This window comes from Lycium barbarum, chromosome 10, assembly GCF_019175385.1.
Source record: "Lycium barbarum isolate Lr01 chromosome 10, ASM1917538v2, whole genome shotgun sequence".
NCBI classification, from domain to species: Eukaryota; Viridiplantae; Streptophyta; class Magnoliopsida; order Solanales; family Solanaceae; genus Lycium; species Lycium barbarum.
Window position 1 is genome coordinate 89,596,489 of NC_083346.1, and position 16,006 is coordinate 89,612,494.

Sequence of the window (16,006 nt, forward strand, 5' to 3'; positions counted from 1 at the left end):
ATAATTCATTTGTAATGTAGTCACATCATCAATTATCATTAAGGTTCATTATGCCATATTGAAAGAATAAGTCATTTCAATCAATGTTTTGAAAACGTTTAATTTCTTTACGAAAGATTTCCATGTCCTAATTCATCCATGAGAATATCATTACTAACCCTTAACCATCATTATTAAGCATCTCTTATAGAGGAAAACGTTCATAATATCATATACATATATAGGGTTTGTTACAATCTAGGTTTAATGTGGGTTTGTCCTCTCACACACATTAACCACTATTTAGACATGAATTAGAGTTCAAGAAACATGAAAAGATTACTTTTCTTTTCATTCATTAAAGAGCCTTGAATGAAATTTATACTTCCAACAATAGTTTCAAAAAGTGATTTTTCATTCAAAATAAGTTTTTCAAGAGAGAGACATACCTTAATTATGCTTTACGTATCTTAACAATTCACCTTCTTAGGGAAGAACACCCAAAACCCTAGCTTGAGTCACTTTGCGAAGGATTACTTTGCAAACCCTAGGTTTTTGTTACAAGAATTATGTTAAGAATCATGGGTTTGATGCTAGGATGGATTACCAATGATAAAGATGTTCTCACCTTTCAGTTCAAGACTTGGAGGAATGGTTTTCGTTCTTAGGGGTTTTCAGAAAGTGGAGAAGTGAATAAAATAACTGAACTATTTATAATTTTTGGGTGAAAAAATTGACGTTATGGTAGCGTGTTACGATCCCGTAACGCGTGTTATGGACTGTAACACCTCACCGTAACGTGACCAAAATTTTCAGAATGTTTGGTGAAAAAAGTTAACGTTATGGTATGGTGTTACGGTCCGTAACGCCTCACCGTAACGTGGACCAAAATTCCAGCATAGATAGGCTTCAGTAAAACGGTATAACTTTTTGTACATAACTTTTCTTGGGCTGGGCGACTACCGTTGGAAAGCTATTTTAAAGATCTACAACTTTCATCAAAGAGGTGTTTCCAAATTCTCAACACATTTGCACGAAAATCTCCCAGAAGACAGACCTACCGAAACTTAGGCGAGATTAAGAGCCCTTAAGAACTTCTAGTTGGTTTGACTTCAAAACAACTACCTTCCACCTGAATTCATCCCGAATGGATTCATATAGATAAAATACCTTCTTAACCCTAAATTTTTACACATTCACACCTAGTTCAAGTTTACGGGGTGTTACAGAAGTCCTTAGTTTCTTGTACGAGACAATTATTTGAAATATGAAGAAAAATACTTCGGTAAAAATACGCATCAAATATGCTCTCTTATGAAAGTACCCGAGAGTAACTATTTATTAAAGCCCATGGGCTACCCTCGACTGCGGATTGCCGTCACAAAATAGATAAAGGCACTAAGGTAAAAATTAGTCGAGCCCAACTTACAAAGACTTCAAATAGTAGAAAGAGGGTTGTGTAATTAAAGACCTCGACTCATATGCCCGAAGTGGTTCGGAGACGTCCGAATTCACAAAGCATAAAAAGGCTCCCGCGGACAAGCCCTCATTAAGATATCGGTTAAAAAGGAACGAGTATAAGTAGATCCCAAAACTCATACGTTAAATTGGCTCATTTTTTCGTTAAAAAGAGAAATTATCAACTGATCAACTGCTCGACTGGTAAGACAAAAATTGTTAATGGCCCAAGGTCGAACCTAAGCTGTTTCCAAACAAAACAAATATCAAAATTGTTCACTTAGCTCAAGTCTCATATGGCTAAGTGTCATAAATAATCAAAAGAAATACTGGCAAAAGAGAGCCCATACAAATTTTATATCATAAAGGGCCAAAGCCTATCCTTGTAAAGATTTACAAAAAATTGAAACAAAATAAAAAGGTCCTTTTAAGCCTAGTTAATTTGTTGTAGAAGAACCCGAGTCATCAGAGACGGACCCTTCAGGGTCTTCCTCGGAACTATCTTCAAGTGAGTTTTTGGATTTATCCTCGAGTACCTTTGCCTCGGCAATCCGAGCAGGGATATCTACAACACCTTGTTGAGCAGCCTCGAGCGTAGACCTTTGAGACTTCCACTTCTCATATTCTACTAGAAGGGTGGACAGAGCCTCGGTAGCCTCAACTTCATCATGGGCTTCCTTCAAGTCATCCTGAGCCTCTTTTAATTTTCCTCCAGCTCGGGCCTCATATCGCTCAGAGTAATCTGAACCTCGTTAGAAGCTGCCAGCATAGCCTGAAGTCCATCATTGTCTCGAATAGCGGCCTTGATCTCACTCTTGAGTTTCTCATTGGTCTGGGCTCGACTCTCGGCTTTCTCTTAGGCAAACTTCAAGGTTTCTTTCTCAACGGTACTTTCGGACTCGAGCTGCCTAAACATCTCCTCCATGTTTGCAGCTTCGCCTTTGACGGAGTCTAGTCCCTGCCTCAATTGGGCAATGGTGGCCTCTAATTCACCGAGCTTTGAAATGTGCTCGGAATTCCCTTGGCTGAGTTGCTTATTGTCCTCTTCCAGGACTTTGTTCTTCTGAACCGAATCATCGAGCTCATTTTTTAAACAAGGAATCTCCTTCTTAGCTACTTTGAGTTCAGCTAGGAGGGTCGGCAGACCGACGATTTGGCTCAACTGATTTTTTTTTATTGATGAAGATGTTTGAACTTCTCAGTCTCTCATCTCTAGGCATCCAACTAGGCCCGTAAGTCATCTATTTCGTGCTGGGCTTAAAGAAAACCTTCGTTCTCATGAATGACAGACTGCAAAAAGGAAAAGAGTTAGAAATCAGCAGACATTGAAATAAGTTGAAACTTGTTGGAAGGAAAAAAGGAGAAGGATGTTCACCCGGTTGTCAGCGTGCATACTCTCATTGAGAAGGCACTTCCATGAGAGTTCTGTCACTCTCGTTGAGAAGGCACTGCCATGAGAGTCCGATCATTTTCTCTTTATCAGACCCTGACACAAAAAGTCGGAGGTAACTGGCCACTCCCATGAGGCGGGATATAAAACTACAGTCTTTACTAACTGTCACCATGGTCGACCTTGTCCTCATCGGCTCTGCACTTGGAGCCGGAAAAACATCTACAAGTCGAGATCTCGAACCAGACTCAGTAGACCGAGTAGCCCTCCTCGATGCTTGTGGAATAGGGAGGTGTCCGAACCTCGAGGCTTCCGCTGTTCCAGGAGGATTATCGGCAAATATGTGATCAAAACTCTCCTGCTCCGAGGATGGAGCAAGAGAAGGAGGTGCAGTTGTTTCGGCCCGTCTAGCTCTTTTTGCCGAGGGCTCTACCTCAGGGGAAGTGTCGCCCATAACGTCGATCATCTCGACGACCCTTACAGGAATTGAGGCTTGGAGATATTTGGTTACCGGGGGTAAAAGGGTCTCAACTTTCCCACCTATGGCAGAACCGAGAAGATTAACTGCGACGCTCTCCTCCGGTACCTCCACCAGAGTTGTCTCAACCTCGATAGCAGTGATAGAAGGTTTATAGCTAATTCTCCCGACCCAGATGTCATCATCAGGCTCATCCCTCAAACCTCGAGCTCCGAATGCACCCGCTGCATCCTTCGAACAATTATTTCTTTTGTGGCCCTTAGAGGACTTGGTTTTCTTTTTCTTCTTTTCACCCTCGGCTATAAGCCATGCTGATCCTAAAATATCAAAATCTGAACCCGGTGTGGAGGGTTCATCCGCTGGTGTCGGGCGTGGAGTTAAAGAACTTTTTTCCAAACCTGAATACCGAAAAGGTTAAATCGGAAGAAAGTTGAACGGAAGAAAATAACGAGAAGCAAAGGAAAGAGAATCTGTGCTGCCTACCTTTCGTGGGATAGATCTTTCCATGTCCGCTCTTGGTGCAGATGCTGGCTAATAATACTTTCGATCCACCGAGTGTATCAGGGGATCGCCTCCGGAAGCCATCCATCAGCTGAAACATCAAAAATAGTTAAGAGAAATGTTCAAAGACACGTAAAAAGGGGATAAGCCCTATAAGACTTACGTTTATCGTTCCATCTTTCGGGGAAAGGCATGTACTCCGCCGGTATAATGTCCGCGGTTCTAACCCGAACAAAACGCTTGTACCAGCCACGATCTCTGTTCTCATCAATGCAGGAAAGAATGGGGTTCCTCCCTCATTTGGCGAGCTTTATAACTCTGCCACGAAAGATCCTCGGACAGTATAACCGAATCAGGTGGTGTAGGGTGAAGTCGACATTAGCATTGTTGGCCAGAAGGCGGAGGCAGGCCACGATCCTCCAAACCTTCGGACCAATTTGAGCGAGGCACACTTTATATGTCCGAAACATCTTAAGGATAACCAGATCAATTGGGGGGTCGAGCTTGAAAGTAAAAGGGTATGTGTAAATATAAAAAAAACCCTCCTTAAAGTCAGTGATTGCCTCATCATCACCAGGAGAAACGTTCTCTATAGGGCGATTATCCCAACCGCACTCAGTTCGGACTCTAGGAAGATGCGCCTCTTTGATCGATAAGGGGTAACGCATGACATCGAAACCTCGATCAAACTCTTCTACAGTCGTCTCGACCACGAACTCATGATCAAAATTGTATTTCGAGGGGATTATATCTTTGCCTGTGGTTCGAAGGAGCTAGCTTGTGTTTTCCCTCGGGGTTGGTTATAACCTCAGTATTCGGAGAAGAAACTGAGGGAACGTTTTTGGAAGTAGATTTGGTGTTCGTTGCCATTTCGTGAGTTTTGAAGATCGGAGTATGAAGATATGAAGGTTTGAATATGAAAAAGATGAAGCTATAAAGACCTGAAGACTAAAAATATGGACATATGTAGATTTGGAGATGAAACGATGAAGTTATAAAGGATTAAAGGAAATTTCCCAAGAAATCGAGTGAATTTTGGGACCTCGGATGGGAGTTTTTTCGGAAAATGTCGAAGCTCAGAAACTCGAGAAAAATTTAACAAGAGGAGCAAAAGAGGAAGGAAACAATCAAAAGAGGTGAAAGGTAAAAAGTGAAAAATAAAAATGATTGTGGTGCCTTTTATAGAGGAAACTTTGAGGCGGTTACCGAAGTCGTCCAACCAAGAGAAGACACGTGTCTGAGGTTAGAAAGATGTGACATAAAGAGACGTATCATTTCTCGCCAGTTTTCAAAGGGAAGCGTTCTAAGGAAGTCACCGAGGTTATTTATCCACTTCCTGTCACTTCGATGAAACTTCAATCCGAGAAGTGTGGGGACTATCTGTATACGGTAGAAACCGATGCAATCTGTATACCGGTAGAAACCGAAGCTAACTATATACGGTAAAAACCAAGACAATTTATATGTGGTAAAAATCGGAGTAAATATTGCAGCTGTTCGGTGTGAAGTGGGAGAGGAACAATTTCGTTAGCCTTGGCTAAGATCGAAAGGAACGAAGGCCGAGGAATTGTGAGTTTTTCCAACTAAGTGTCAAAAACCGAGGGTATGTTGACAAGCACAAAAAAATCGAACCTGAGGGGAAGACACTTGACACAGGCTCGGAGTATCCGTTACGGGCTAGACTACACGTCACCTACCATTCCGTCATTTGCGCTGACAACGGTACGGATGTCAGAATATTCGTACGGACACCGCCTTATCCATTTTAGGGTTTTCTTAAAAGGCCTTTTTTATGTTGTACTAAGCCCATCTATTTGTAGCTATAAATAGGGATGTACCCCCTTCATTTTAGGGCTAGTTTTTTACTATTCATCATACTTGTAATCTGAAAAGGAGAGTGGAATTTTCTTACTAATTGGCTCGGGTTAGAGAAGTCACTTCCCAAAACCAGACCAATTCTCAGAATCTACAATTTGGTTTCTTAAGCTTTACTATCTCTTATTCTTCAATATACGTTTATTGTTCGCATACTATTATTATACGTAACTTATTAATCTAGCCACGTATCATATAACCACTTACAAATCTAATTGTATCGTTTTAAGGGTAAACAAACGGCCTCGTCCATCTTTATATTGAGAAGTTGGTTTGATTTCATTATCAAAATTTGATAATAAACATAATATAGTTTTCCGAATGAAACCTTCTCCTTTTCCATCTTGATTTTGTTTAAACTCAGTTACCAAGACTTAGAATTGCAAAAAAAAAAAAAAAAAAAAAAGGTATTTCATTCGAGTTTCATACCTAGCATTTGATATAGGGAAAAGGGTCAAATATACCCTTCTACGTTAGTTTATTGGCTAACTTTGCCCTCCGTTAGCTAAAGTAGTCAAATATACCTCTCCCGTTACAAGTTGCGGCCAAATATACCCCTCATGTTAGCAAAGATTCAAAAATACCACTCATTTCTAATATATTCCCACATAAGCAAGTCCAGTCATTGGAATTGAGTGACATGGACGCCACATGGCATTTAACTTATTCTATGTGGTACCTACGTGACAATTTTTTAAAAAACAATCTAGAAAATAGATATTTTTTAAACAAATCTGAAAAAAAAAATGGCTTTTATTAAAAATATGAAGCTTTTTTGTTTTAATTAAACCCCTTTTTTAAAAATATATTCTCGAAAATTGGATACTTTAGTTAAAAAATCTGGAAAATGATTTATTTTTTTAAATCTGGAAAACTGTAAAGTATTTTTTTTTTTAAAAAGTGTCCTATTTGTTTTTTAAAATTTGGATTAATTTTTAAAAAATCCAATTTTCCATAATATATTTTTTTAAGAAGCGGGTTTTATTAGAACAAAAAAGTTTCAGATTTTTAAAGCCATTTTTTCCAGATTTGTTTTTAAAAAAAATCAATTTTCTAGATTGTTTTTTAAAAAATTGCCACGTAGGCACCACATAGAATTAGTTAAATGCCATATGACGTCCACGTCACCTAATTCCAATGACTAGACTTGCTTATGTGGGAATATATTAGAAATGAGGAGTATTTTTGAAACTTTGCTAACGGTAGGAGTATATTTTGCCCCAACTTGTAACGGGAGGGGTATATTTGACTACTTTGGCTAACAAAGAGCAAAGTTAGCCAATAAACCAAAGTAGAGGGGTATATTAGACCCTTTTCCCTTTGATATATCCATCTCAATGCTAACCCAAGGAGGATATTGATTGCCCAAAAGGAAGGCATGGAAAAAAACAAATACTCCATCGATCTCAATTTATTTGACACTTTTCGCTTTTCGAGAGTCAAATGAGTTGTTCTTTGACCGTGATTTTTTCATATATTTTTCAAATATTTTTAAATTATTAATTATGCTGACGTATAGTGTTTTTTACGTAGTTTCCAAATATGTAAATTTTATTTTGAAAAATTCTAAGATTCTATGTTCAAACACACAGTCAAAATTAAGAAGTTTGACTCTCGAAAAGCGAAAAGTGTCAAATAAATTGGGACAGAGGGAGTAACCAAAGAAGGATTTCCCCAATCTAAGATAAGTTCTTTATTAATAGCCATAGTTGTTTTGGCAAATATATTGTTTTGGCTAATATATCTACTTTAAATTATTACTTTTAGTACACTACTGATATAGGGACTTTTGACAACTAAAGAAATAAATAACATTTATTTTTTTCCCAAGGGTGTGATTGGTATGGAGGATAATATTTTTCAGTAGTTTTTCAATTTTCTCTTTTGTAAAAATGTTTTGAAAACTATATTTTCTAGGAAAAAAAAGGAAAATGACTTCTCGAATGAAAGTAGGAAAAATAAGCTCACCCACCCAACGCTCCCGACCAGACTTCCACCCCCACCCCTTGCCACCCCTGTACCCCAACTCCCCACCCCACCCCCATAGTATTTTGCTAGATTGCCTATAAATGTATATTTTTTTACTTACCAATCACTAGAAAATAAGAAGAAAATCCATTTATTTTCCAAGAAAACATTTTCCTCAGTACCAAACACACCCTAAATGTTTGGTCAAATATTGTTGGTTCCTCAAGTAATTAACGCTCAGCACTTTTGTGTACAAGATTTTCGAGTTGTTTATGACCCATAGTTTTTATTAGAGGTCAAAATGAAAGATCCAAGTGTCTTAAAACACCAAAACAACGTTGTTTTTTCCAATTGCATGTATTCCTGGAAAGGACAAAAATCCTCCTAACCCAAACCAGGAATACATCGCCCTCTCCTTCTCCTTCTGCTTAATCTTCTTGAATTTGCATTTTATATGCGTACATCTAGGTTTGGATCTATTCATTCTCTCTTTTGTCATTAATTTTTTTTATTGCTTTCATTAGTCACACATCTAGGTTGTTTGCATGTTTTTCTTGCATTTCATTTTTCATTTTCAGCAATTTTTCTCTATAATGGATTTCGTATATCAATTGTCAAAGGAGAGTAACGTGGGTTTTGGTTTCTTCAGATATCGCCTTTCTTTGGATCAACAACTATCCATGCATAAACAACATCCTTAAACGATTTAGAGATTTCATTTTTAACATTGTTGTTGGTGATTCTCCAAATGCTCAATTCAAGAAATTGTTGAATTTGGGAAATGTTATGTAGCCCTTGGATTTTTCATGATGCCTAATTCATTTACAACTTGTTTGGATGGTTGTTACCTATTGACTATTATATCGTATGGTGCTGTTAGTTTAAATACAATATTCGTTTTGGTTGTTACTTAAATTTTATTGTATCGTATCGTTAAGTTCATCGATGTGTAACGAAGAAAAGTCTCATTTTATGTAACGACCGATTTGGTGTGACCGCGTAGTTACCTTTTTCTTTCTCATTTTATCTTTGTTTATTATCTAATAATCCTATTTTATCCTTTACCCCTGCGTTTTTATAATAGCTCTATCCCGTACCCTACTTTTCTTGTAGGTTCATCCTTCAAATTGTTGATGTGTGGCATTATGTAACGATACGAAACGATACAACCTATTCAAGGTTAAAACCTACCCGCATTGGGTTTTACACCAAACCAATATATGTGTGCCATGTGTTTGGATGTAGAGTTCTTTTTACTTAATCATGGTTAATTGACATGTACTTTTACTTCATTAAGAGCCCGTTTGGATTGGCTTATAAGCTGTTTTCAGCTTTTTTGAGTGTTTGGCTAGCCAGCTTAAAGTCATTTTGTGCTTAAAATAAGCTCAAAAAAATAATTGAGCCCATTTGACTTAGCTTATCTAAAGCAGATTATAAGCTGTTTTCAGCTTATAATCCAAAAAAAATAAGTTAGACTATCCCAACTTATTTTTTTTAACTTATAAGCTGTTTGCAGCTTATAGGCATAAGCCCATCCAAACAGACTCTAAATCACTTAATCATAATAAGTCGTATCCATTTGGTGTAAACATCCCGTGTGGGTAAGTTTTTACCTCTATTCAAATGTTGTAATTATCAAAATAATACAGTACAATACAATATAATACAAATACATTATGTAACAATATGTAAGAACCATCCAAAGAAAGGGAAGTAACATGGCTTTTGGTTTCTTCAGACATCACCTTTCCTTGAATCAACAACTGTTCATGCATAAACTACATCCTTAAGACGATTTAAAGATTTCATTTAACATTTTTTTGGTGATTCATGATATTGTTTAGTTTGGGGAATGTTATGTAGCTCTTGGATTTTTCATGATGCCTCGTTCTTTTTTGTAAACATTTATTTATCCATTCATAACTTTCTCGTTCATGTTATTGATTTTGTAACAGAAGACTGGCGAAGATGCCGGAAATAGAGTTTGGAGGGCACACGGTGAGATCCCATGGGGCTAAGGTGGCCAAAAAGCACAGATGTGACTGGTTGATTTTACTTGTGCTTATAGCAATGGATGGCTTTTTAAACTACATTCAGCCTTTTAATCGCTATACTAACGCAAGAATGTTAGAAGATCTGAAATTTCCTTTCAAAGAGCATGACACAATACCAATGTGGGCCGTTCCTGTATGTATTTACTTTGGATTTAAGTTATATATACTACTAATAGTGTAAATGACTTTTATCTGTCAATGTAGTTTAACCTTTGTAGCAAGTTACATGCCTTATTCTTCAGGTTATTAATCCCATCAAAGGTGACCTGATAGCATAAAAAAGTCTTACTCAGCCAATACTGTTTTGAATTTAAACTCTACTATGCTTATGGCTTTAAAAGTTCAATAATTCCCTTACCTCAAAATGATTATAGTCCCCTTATTACATTCTTTTGTATTGTGGTAGAAATAAGTATACTTTTTCTGAGCTTTTCCCCCCTCCTTTTCTGTTCATGTTTCCTTGTGCCGAGGGTCTACAGGAAACAACCTCTCTACTTTCCAAGGTAGGGGTAAGGTCTACGTATACTCTACCCTCCCACAAAACATAGAGAAATTCACTGGGTATGTTGTTGTTTCTGATCATGTCACCGCTATAACAGATCTTTGCAGTAATTCTACCGTGGACAGTATTTCTCATTTACTATCACTACAGGAGGGATGTTTATGATTTGCATCATGCGATATTAGGTGAGTGTTACTTGATGTTTTATAAAGTAAGAGCAGTCTTCAATTTTTTTGGATTTTAATTGTAGTTAATACTAAGAAATTGAAAGGCTTTTTCTTGTAAATCTAGGCATCATGTATTCTGTTCTAGTGACTGCAGTAATCACCGATAGCATCAAAGATGCTGTTGGTCGTCCACGCCCAAATTTTTTCTATAGGTGCTTTCCTGATGGAATCGCGGTATGTCTCCTTTTTCACACTTTAATATACTATTATGGCTTGTAGTGGCGGAGCCACACTATGCCGAGGGTGTTCATCTGAACCCCCTCGGCGGAAAAAAACACTGTTTTTATAAGGTTAAAATTATTTTTTATATATATATAGTAGATGTTGAACCCCCTTAGGCTTCTTCGTATGTTTTCTTTTTTATATTTTGAACCCCATCGGCGGAAATTCTGGCTCCGCCATTGGCTTGAACGTTGGATATTTTTCACGTGGTCCAAATTATGATCCAACTTCAAAAGTCTGTGGTACAACCTAAATGGATAGTACGTGAGGTCTATGCTAGGAGCAGAATTCAATTTTATATTGTCTTGCTTTCATCATAGTTGAATTTTTTCTATGTCTTGTCTGAGAACATATGTCAGCCAAACCTTGTAAATCTTGTGTTCATTTTTCTTCTCTGTATACTATGTGATTGATTGTGTGTCTGTCATTGCGAGTATGTCATAGCATAATAGTTAACTCGAGAAGTTTAACTTCAACTGTTAAATGAATTTTGCATTAAGATACATTTTCCAATTCATGTGCAGGCCTTTGAAGCTAATGGGAATGTTAAGTGTCATGGAGACCCTAAAATTGTCAAAGAAGGATATAAAAGCTTTCCCAGTGGACATACCTCATGTCAGTAGTTTTTGGGTTGATTTCTCAAATAGTCATTTAACTAAGTAGTTATTATCTCAGAAGGTCACTTTCTTTGTTAAAGAAATTGGAATTAAGAAGAAAGGTGACTTTTTGATATAATAACTATTAGTTGAGTGACAATCTGAGAAATCAACTTGTAGTTTTTTCATTTATTCATACTATCTTCATTTTTGTTGTTCTTTTTTTTTTTTTTTTTTTTACTTGTTAATAAGTTTACGGTAGTGGCGGAGCTACATAGAGCCGAGGGGGTCTCGGCGGAAAAAAACACTATTTTTACAAGGTTAAAATTATTTTTTATGTATATATAGTAGATGTTGAACCCCCTTAGGCTTCTTCGTATATTTATTTTTTTATATTTTGAACCCCCTCGGCGGAAATCCTGGCTCCGCCACTAGTTTACGGTTGTAAGATTGTAGGGTCATTTGCTGGCCTTGCTTTCCTCTCATGGTACCTATGTGGAAAGGTGAAGGCTTTTGACAGAAGAGGTCATGCTGCAAAACTCTGCATTGTTTTGCTTCCTGTTCTATTTGCTGCATTAGTCGGAATTTCTCGGATTGATGACTATTGGCATCACTGGACCGATGTATTCACTGGATCCATAATAGGTTGGTTCAACTATCCAGTGCTTGTATGGATTCACTATATTGATATATTGTTTTCAAACTGATTTTGCTTGTATACCTGAAAATATTGTTAGTAGGTAGTCGAGCATTGTCTGGTTTCCCTTATCATTATTGTTATTATTACTCTCCTACTATCTTATTCTCCGATTTTATTATTATTTGTTGTTTCCTTTGCTTCGGTTACCGTATTATTTGTTGTTGCTACTGTATTCTTCTCCTTTATTTTTAGCATCGCTTCTTCACTACTGTATTTCCCACCATATTGACCTCTGATGGTGTTCATTATCATGTCTTGCAATTGTTGGACCGAACGGGCGAGTGACTTTAGGGTTCCACAGGTTCCAAAGGCTAAAAGCCTCGTTTTTGCCGAGCCTGATTCTCCTTTTCATACTTGATTTTGATATGCCTTACTTGTGCCGAAGGTCTATCGGAAACAGCCTCTCTACCTTCACAAGGCAGGGGTAAGGCTGCATACACACCACCCTCCCAAGACCCCACTTGTGGGTTTACACTGGATATTATGTTGTTGTTGTTGTTATAATGTTGCAGGTTAACCATATAGGCATTGCCTGTAGACTGTAGTTGTCTTTGAAATGACCTGATAGTGTCAAAAAACTTGACGCAGTCAGTGCATGAAGTTAACTTGGACCTTTTCAATTTGTCACTCGCCCCTTTCAATTGTCAAATTCCGACTATGCTATTATGAGATATAGTGCTGCTAAACATCTCATTGGCTTTTTCTTCCAGGAACCGTGGTTGCCTCTCTATGTTACCTGCTTTTCTTCCCATTCCCTCATGATATCAATGGTACAGGCTGAAGTCTCCGGAAAAAAAAATGGAATTCGTTATTGTGAATCTCTTAGTTCAGTATCAACGGTACTAGTTATTGTCTAAATCTTGTTCCTTTTTTCCTCGATGAATTCAGGATGGGCACCTCATGCATCTATCAAAGTGAGAGAAAAAGATTTCCAGTCTTCATCAATAGCATTGGACACGGTGTAATGCAACAACAGTCCAAGAGGGAACCCTCATTAACCAGGCCTGAACAGTAATGCATGATCTGGAAGTTGTTGGAGATGGAAGGAGACACTGAACTCAGATTTCTGTAGCTTCGTCGAAAGAGAAAACATATCATCTAAACATTTTGTCGTCTTCTTTTTTGTTTAGTCCGGCTTATGTTGGCTCAGTCTGCAGTCATACTTGTATATCAAGAGAGTTGTACAATATCAAGGGGACATTGTTCCTTACCTCCACATTTTATATGGGGAGAAAGAACAGGCTCAAGCTCTTACAAAACATAGTCTTTTTGTACATTTACATCTACCATGTAGAAATGTAAGATCACTAAAAATACCAACAGATATCCTTGTTGTAAAAATGTAAATGATGAGCTTTTCCTTTCCATATCTCAATCTTCACAAGACATTTTACCTGCATTTGTGGTGAGTCAAACTTAGAAAATAACTTCTTGACTGAGTAATTGAGTATGCATGTCTATACTTAGCAAAGACATGATCTACTCTGTTACCTTCACTAAGGCAATGAAAAAAAAAAAAAAACTGAAAATTTTCTGGTGGAAGTAAGAATCTGTCTAGTTTTCTAACAACTTCAAAAATATACCATATGGTGATCAGGCCACATCTTTGACAACTTTCACACGTGATGTTTATGCCAAATCATATTACTTTTTACTATGACAGATATACACCACTGAATGCCATTAAGAAGAACATGCACTTGCTGCCAAATTGTTTCTACAACATCCTAACTGAATAGTGTGATGTATATAGCAAATCACATTACCTTTTACTCACAGATGCACCACTGAATGCCAATAAGAACATGCACTTCAGCCAAGTTGTTTTTACCACATTCCAACTGAATAGTATATGCTCTAACTTGTAACTATAGTCACCTCTGTAACAACTTAAATCCCTATTTTTGAGCATTTGTAATCACAAACATATTTTGAAACTTTGTATAAGTCAACAATACCTTTTGAAACTTGTTGGCATGGTTTGGATTGAAACCCGAGGGTCTCAGGTGAGTTTTGGCACCACCGTGCCAGATTTGATATTGTAAATTTTTTGCTGGTGCAACCTTCAGCGCGATTGCGATGCAGCGAACCTTTGAGTATCGCATCGCACACAAGGTATCGCGATCACGTAGAATAAAATGGGTGCTTAGACTTTAGTCAAAGGTTCAACACGATGATGGTGATGGGAGTGCGATCTCCAAGGGTAAAACTTCATCAGGACCATGATCGCGCAGAGTCGTCGCGATTGCCACTGAATAAACGTTTACCAAAAACCTGTGCAAGAGAAACCTGACTCTGTCCTAACTTGTTGAATTGCCAAAAATATAGGCTGCTGTAGTTTAAAAACATTAACTTACAAATTATGGAACATATTGGTTTGCTGGATGTGATACTTGAAGCACGAAGCTCAAAATCACTCTCAATGTTCTACTTCTAATTGATGGAGTTAAACTTCTACTAAACTAAAAATAAAATATGTTATGAATGGGCCCGAACCAATTTAATAAATGGGCCAGTGGAAATATTACATAGAAGCCTCGGGCAGAAGCAGCCCAACACCATATTAAGTGGTTAGTTTGGGATCTAGGTGATAAATAGTGTCGGATAGGAGCAATTGCGGTTATGCAAATATTGTCGAGTCTAAACTCAAAAGTCTGTTTCTTCTCATCCCCATTCTCAGTATCTCTGATTCTCATCTCCTTCTTTCAATCCTTTGTATTTCAGTCAGATTTCTATTGTTCTTCCAAAATCGTTATTGTATTGCTACTGTGTTTGGATTAATACAAGTTGTTAGACGTGTTAAGAATTTGGTACGTTACATTGGTGCTTTCATTGCTCCTACTCCATGGATGCCTCTCGTTTCTCCCCTTTTCATACAGTGAACGCTAGGGTCATGGATTTGCTACTGCAGATGGACGAGAATTGTTCTTATATGCGCCGAAAACTCGAGGACGTCCAGAACATCCTTTCTGTTTGCTCCCAAAAGTTTGGCTGCTGATACGTCTTTGGCTGATTGGCGCGAAGCAGCAAAGGTCGCACTATCGGAGATTGCTTCTGATTTGGACGATGGCAATGCCAGCCCTACAGAGAATTCCAAGGTCCCTCCTACGATGTTAGAAACTCTCAAAGTGGAGCAGGAAAATCTAGAGTCCGCGGGTAACTACCTTTCAATTGGTCATTTGGACACTCTGCTCGTCCCCAGCAAGACATTTGCTGAACATTATGTTGCAATAGACGAGAGAGATGAAGCAGCTCCAAGTTCAGAGGGTAGCGAGCACCACCTGTTCGATGAATTTCCTCAAAGGAAAGCCAAATTCCCACTGGCTTACCTTCACTCGACATTCCTACATATACGCATAGGGCAGTTGGTTGTACTTCCCGGTATGCTCTATGACACTAAGGAGGAATTTACGGTCAATTTAGAGCTAATTCCGTATAGCCCTCTTCGTTTATCTACTTGCTTTGTGCACGACTCAACTAGCACTGTTGCTTATATTGCATTTATAATGAATTTACGCACTAATTGTGAACCAAATTTGAAGGAAGTCTTTAAAGATATATTCTACCTTGCACGTAATGTTCATTTATGCAAATGGTATGACACTAGTCAGAGACCACAACTTATATTGCCATCTGAAGCTGCTAAAACGAGGAGACACAATTATTTGAGGGATCTTAAACAATCCGATTTTCTGATTAGGCTAAATTTGTTGGAATATATCCTTGGCTCAGTTGATATTATTTTTGACTCAGTATTTTTCAACGAAGATAGTACATTTAAATTTGAGTTTGCGTTGTCTCCTGTTGTCAGTGAAGTAATGTTCTATGCGAGGCTTGGAGAAAATATTGGCATTTCTGATCTCTATGAGGTATGGGGTTTCCAATGCGCTGCATTAAGGAAAATTAGACAAGACAAGAGTACTTCGATACACTTGCAGGAGCTTAGAGTGAAACCAACTGCTCACATGGACACTTTGATTTACTTGGGTGACACTTTACTTTCCTCCATTCAGATGCCATATCACCTCGTCTTTCATGTAGTAACTACATTTAGTT

General features: G+C 37.9%; 1 protein-coding gene across 3 annotated transcripts; it reads left to right on the top strand.

Moving 5' to 3' along the window:
• The first annotated feature begins 7,938 nt into the window (after window positions 1–7,938).
• On the top strand, window positions 7,939–13,319 carry LOC132614178 (probable lipid phosphate phosphatase 4). Of its 3 annotated transcripts, none has more exons than XM_060328563.1 (8): window positions 7,939–8,117; window positions 9,608–9,836; window positions 10,303–10,390; window positions 10,497–10,606; window positions 11,179–11,269; window positions 11,707–11,895; window positions 12,661–12,720; window positions 12,839–13,319. In XM_060328563.1, the coding sequence occupies exons 1-8, from the start codon at window positions 8,104–8,106 to the stop codon at window positions 12,913–12,915; spliced, it is 858 nt and encodes a 285-aa protein (XP_060184546.1). In that variant the 5' UTR covers window positions 7,939–8,103; the 3' UTR covers window positions 12,916–13,319. The 3 variants fall into 3 exon arrangements, with proteins under 3 accessions (XP_060184546.1, XP_060184545.1, XP_060184547.1); XM_060328562.1 differs by having other exon boundaries at window positions 7,942–8,117; window positions 9,605–9,836; XM_060328564.1 differs by lacking the exon at window positions 7,939–8,117 and adding an exon at window positions 8,154–8,828 and having other exon boundaries at window positions 9,605–9,836.
• The last annotated feature ends 2,687 nt before the right edge of the window (window positions 13,320–16,006 follow it).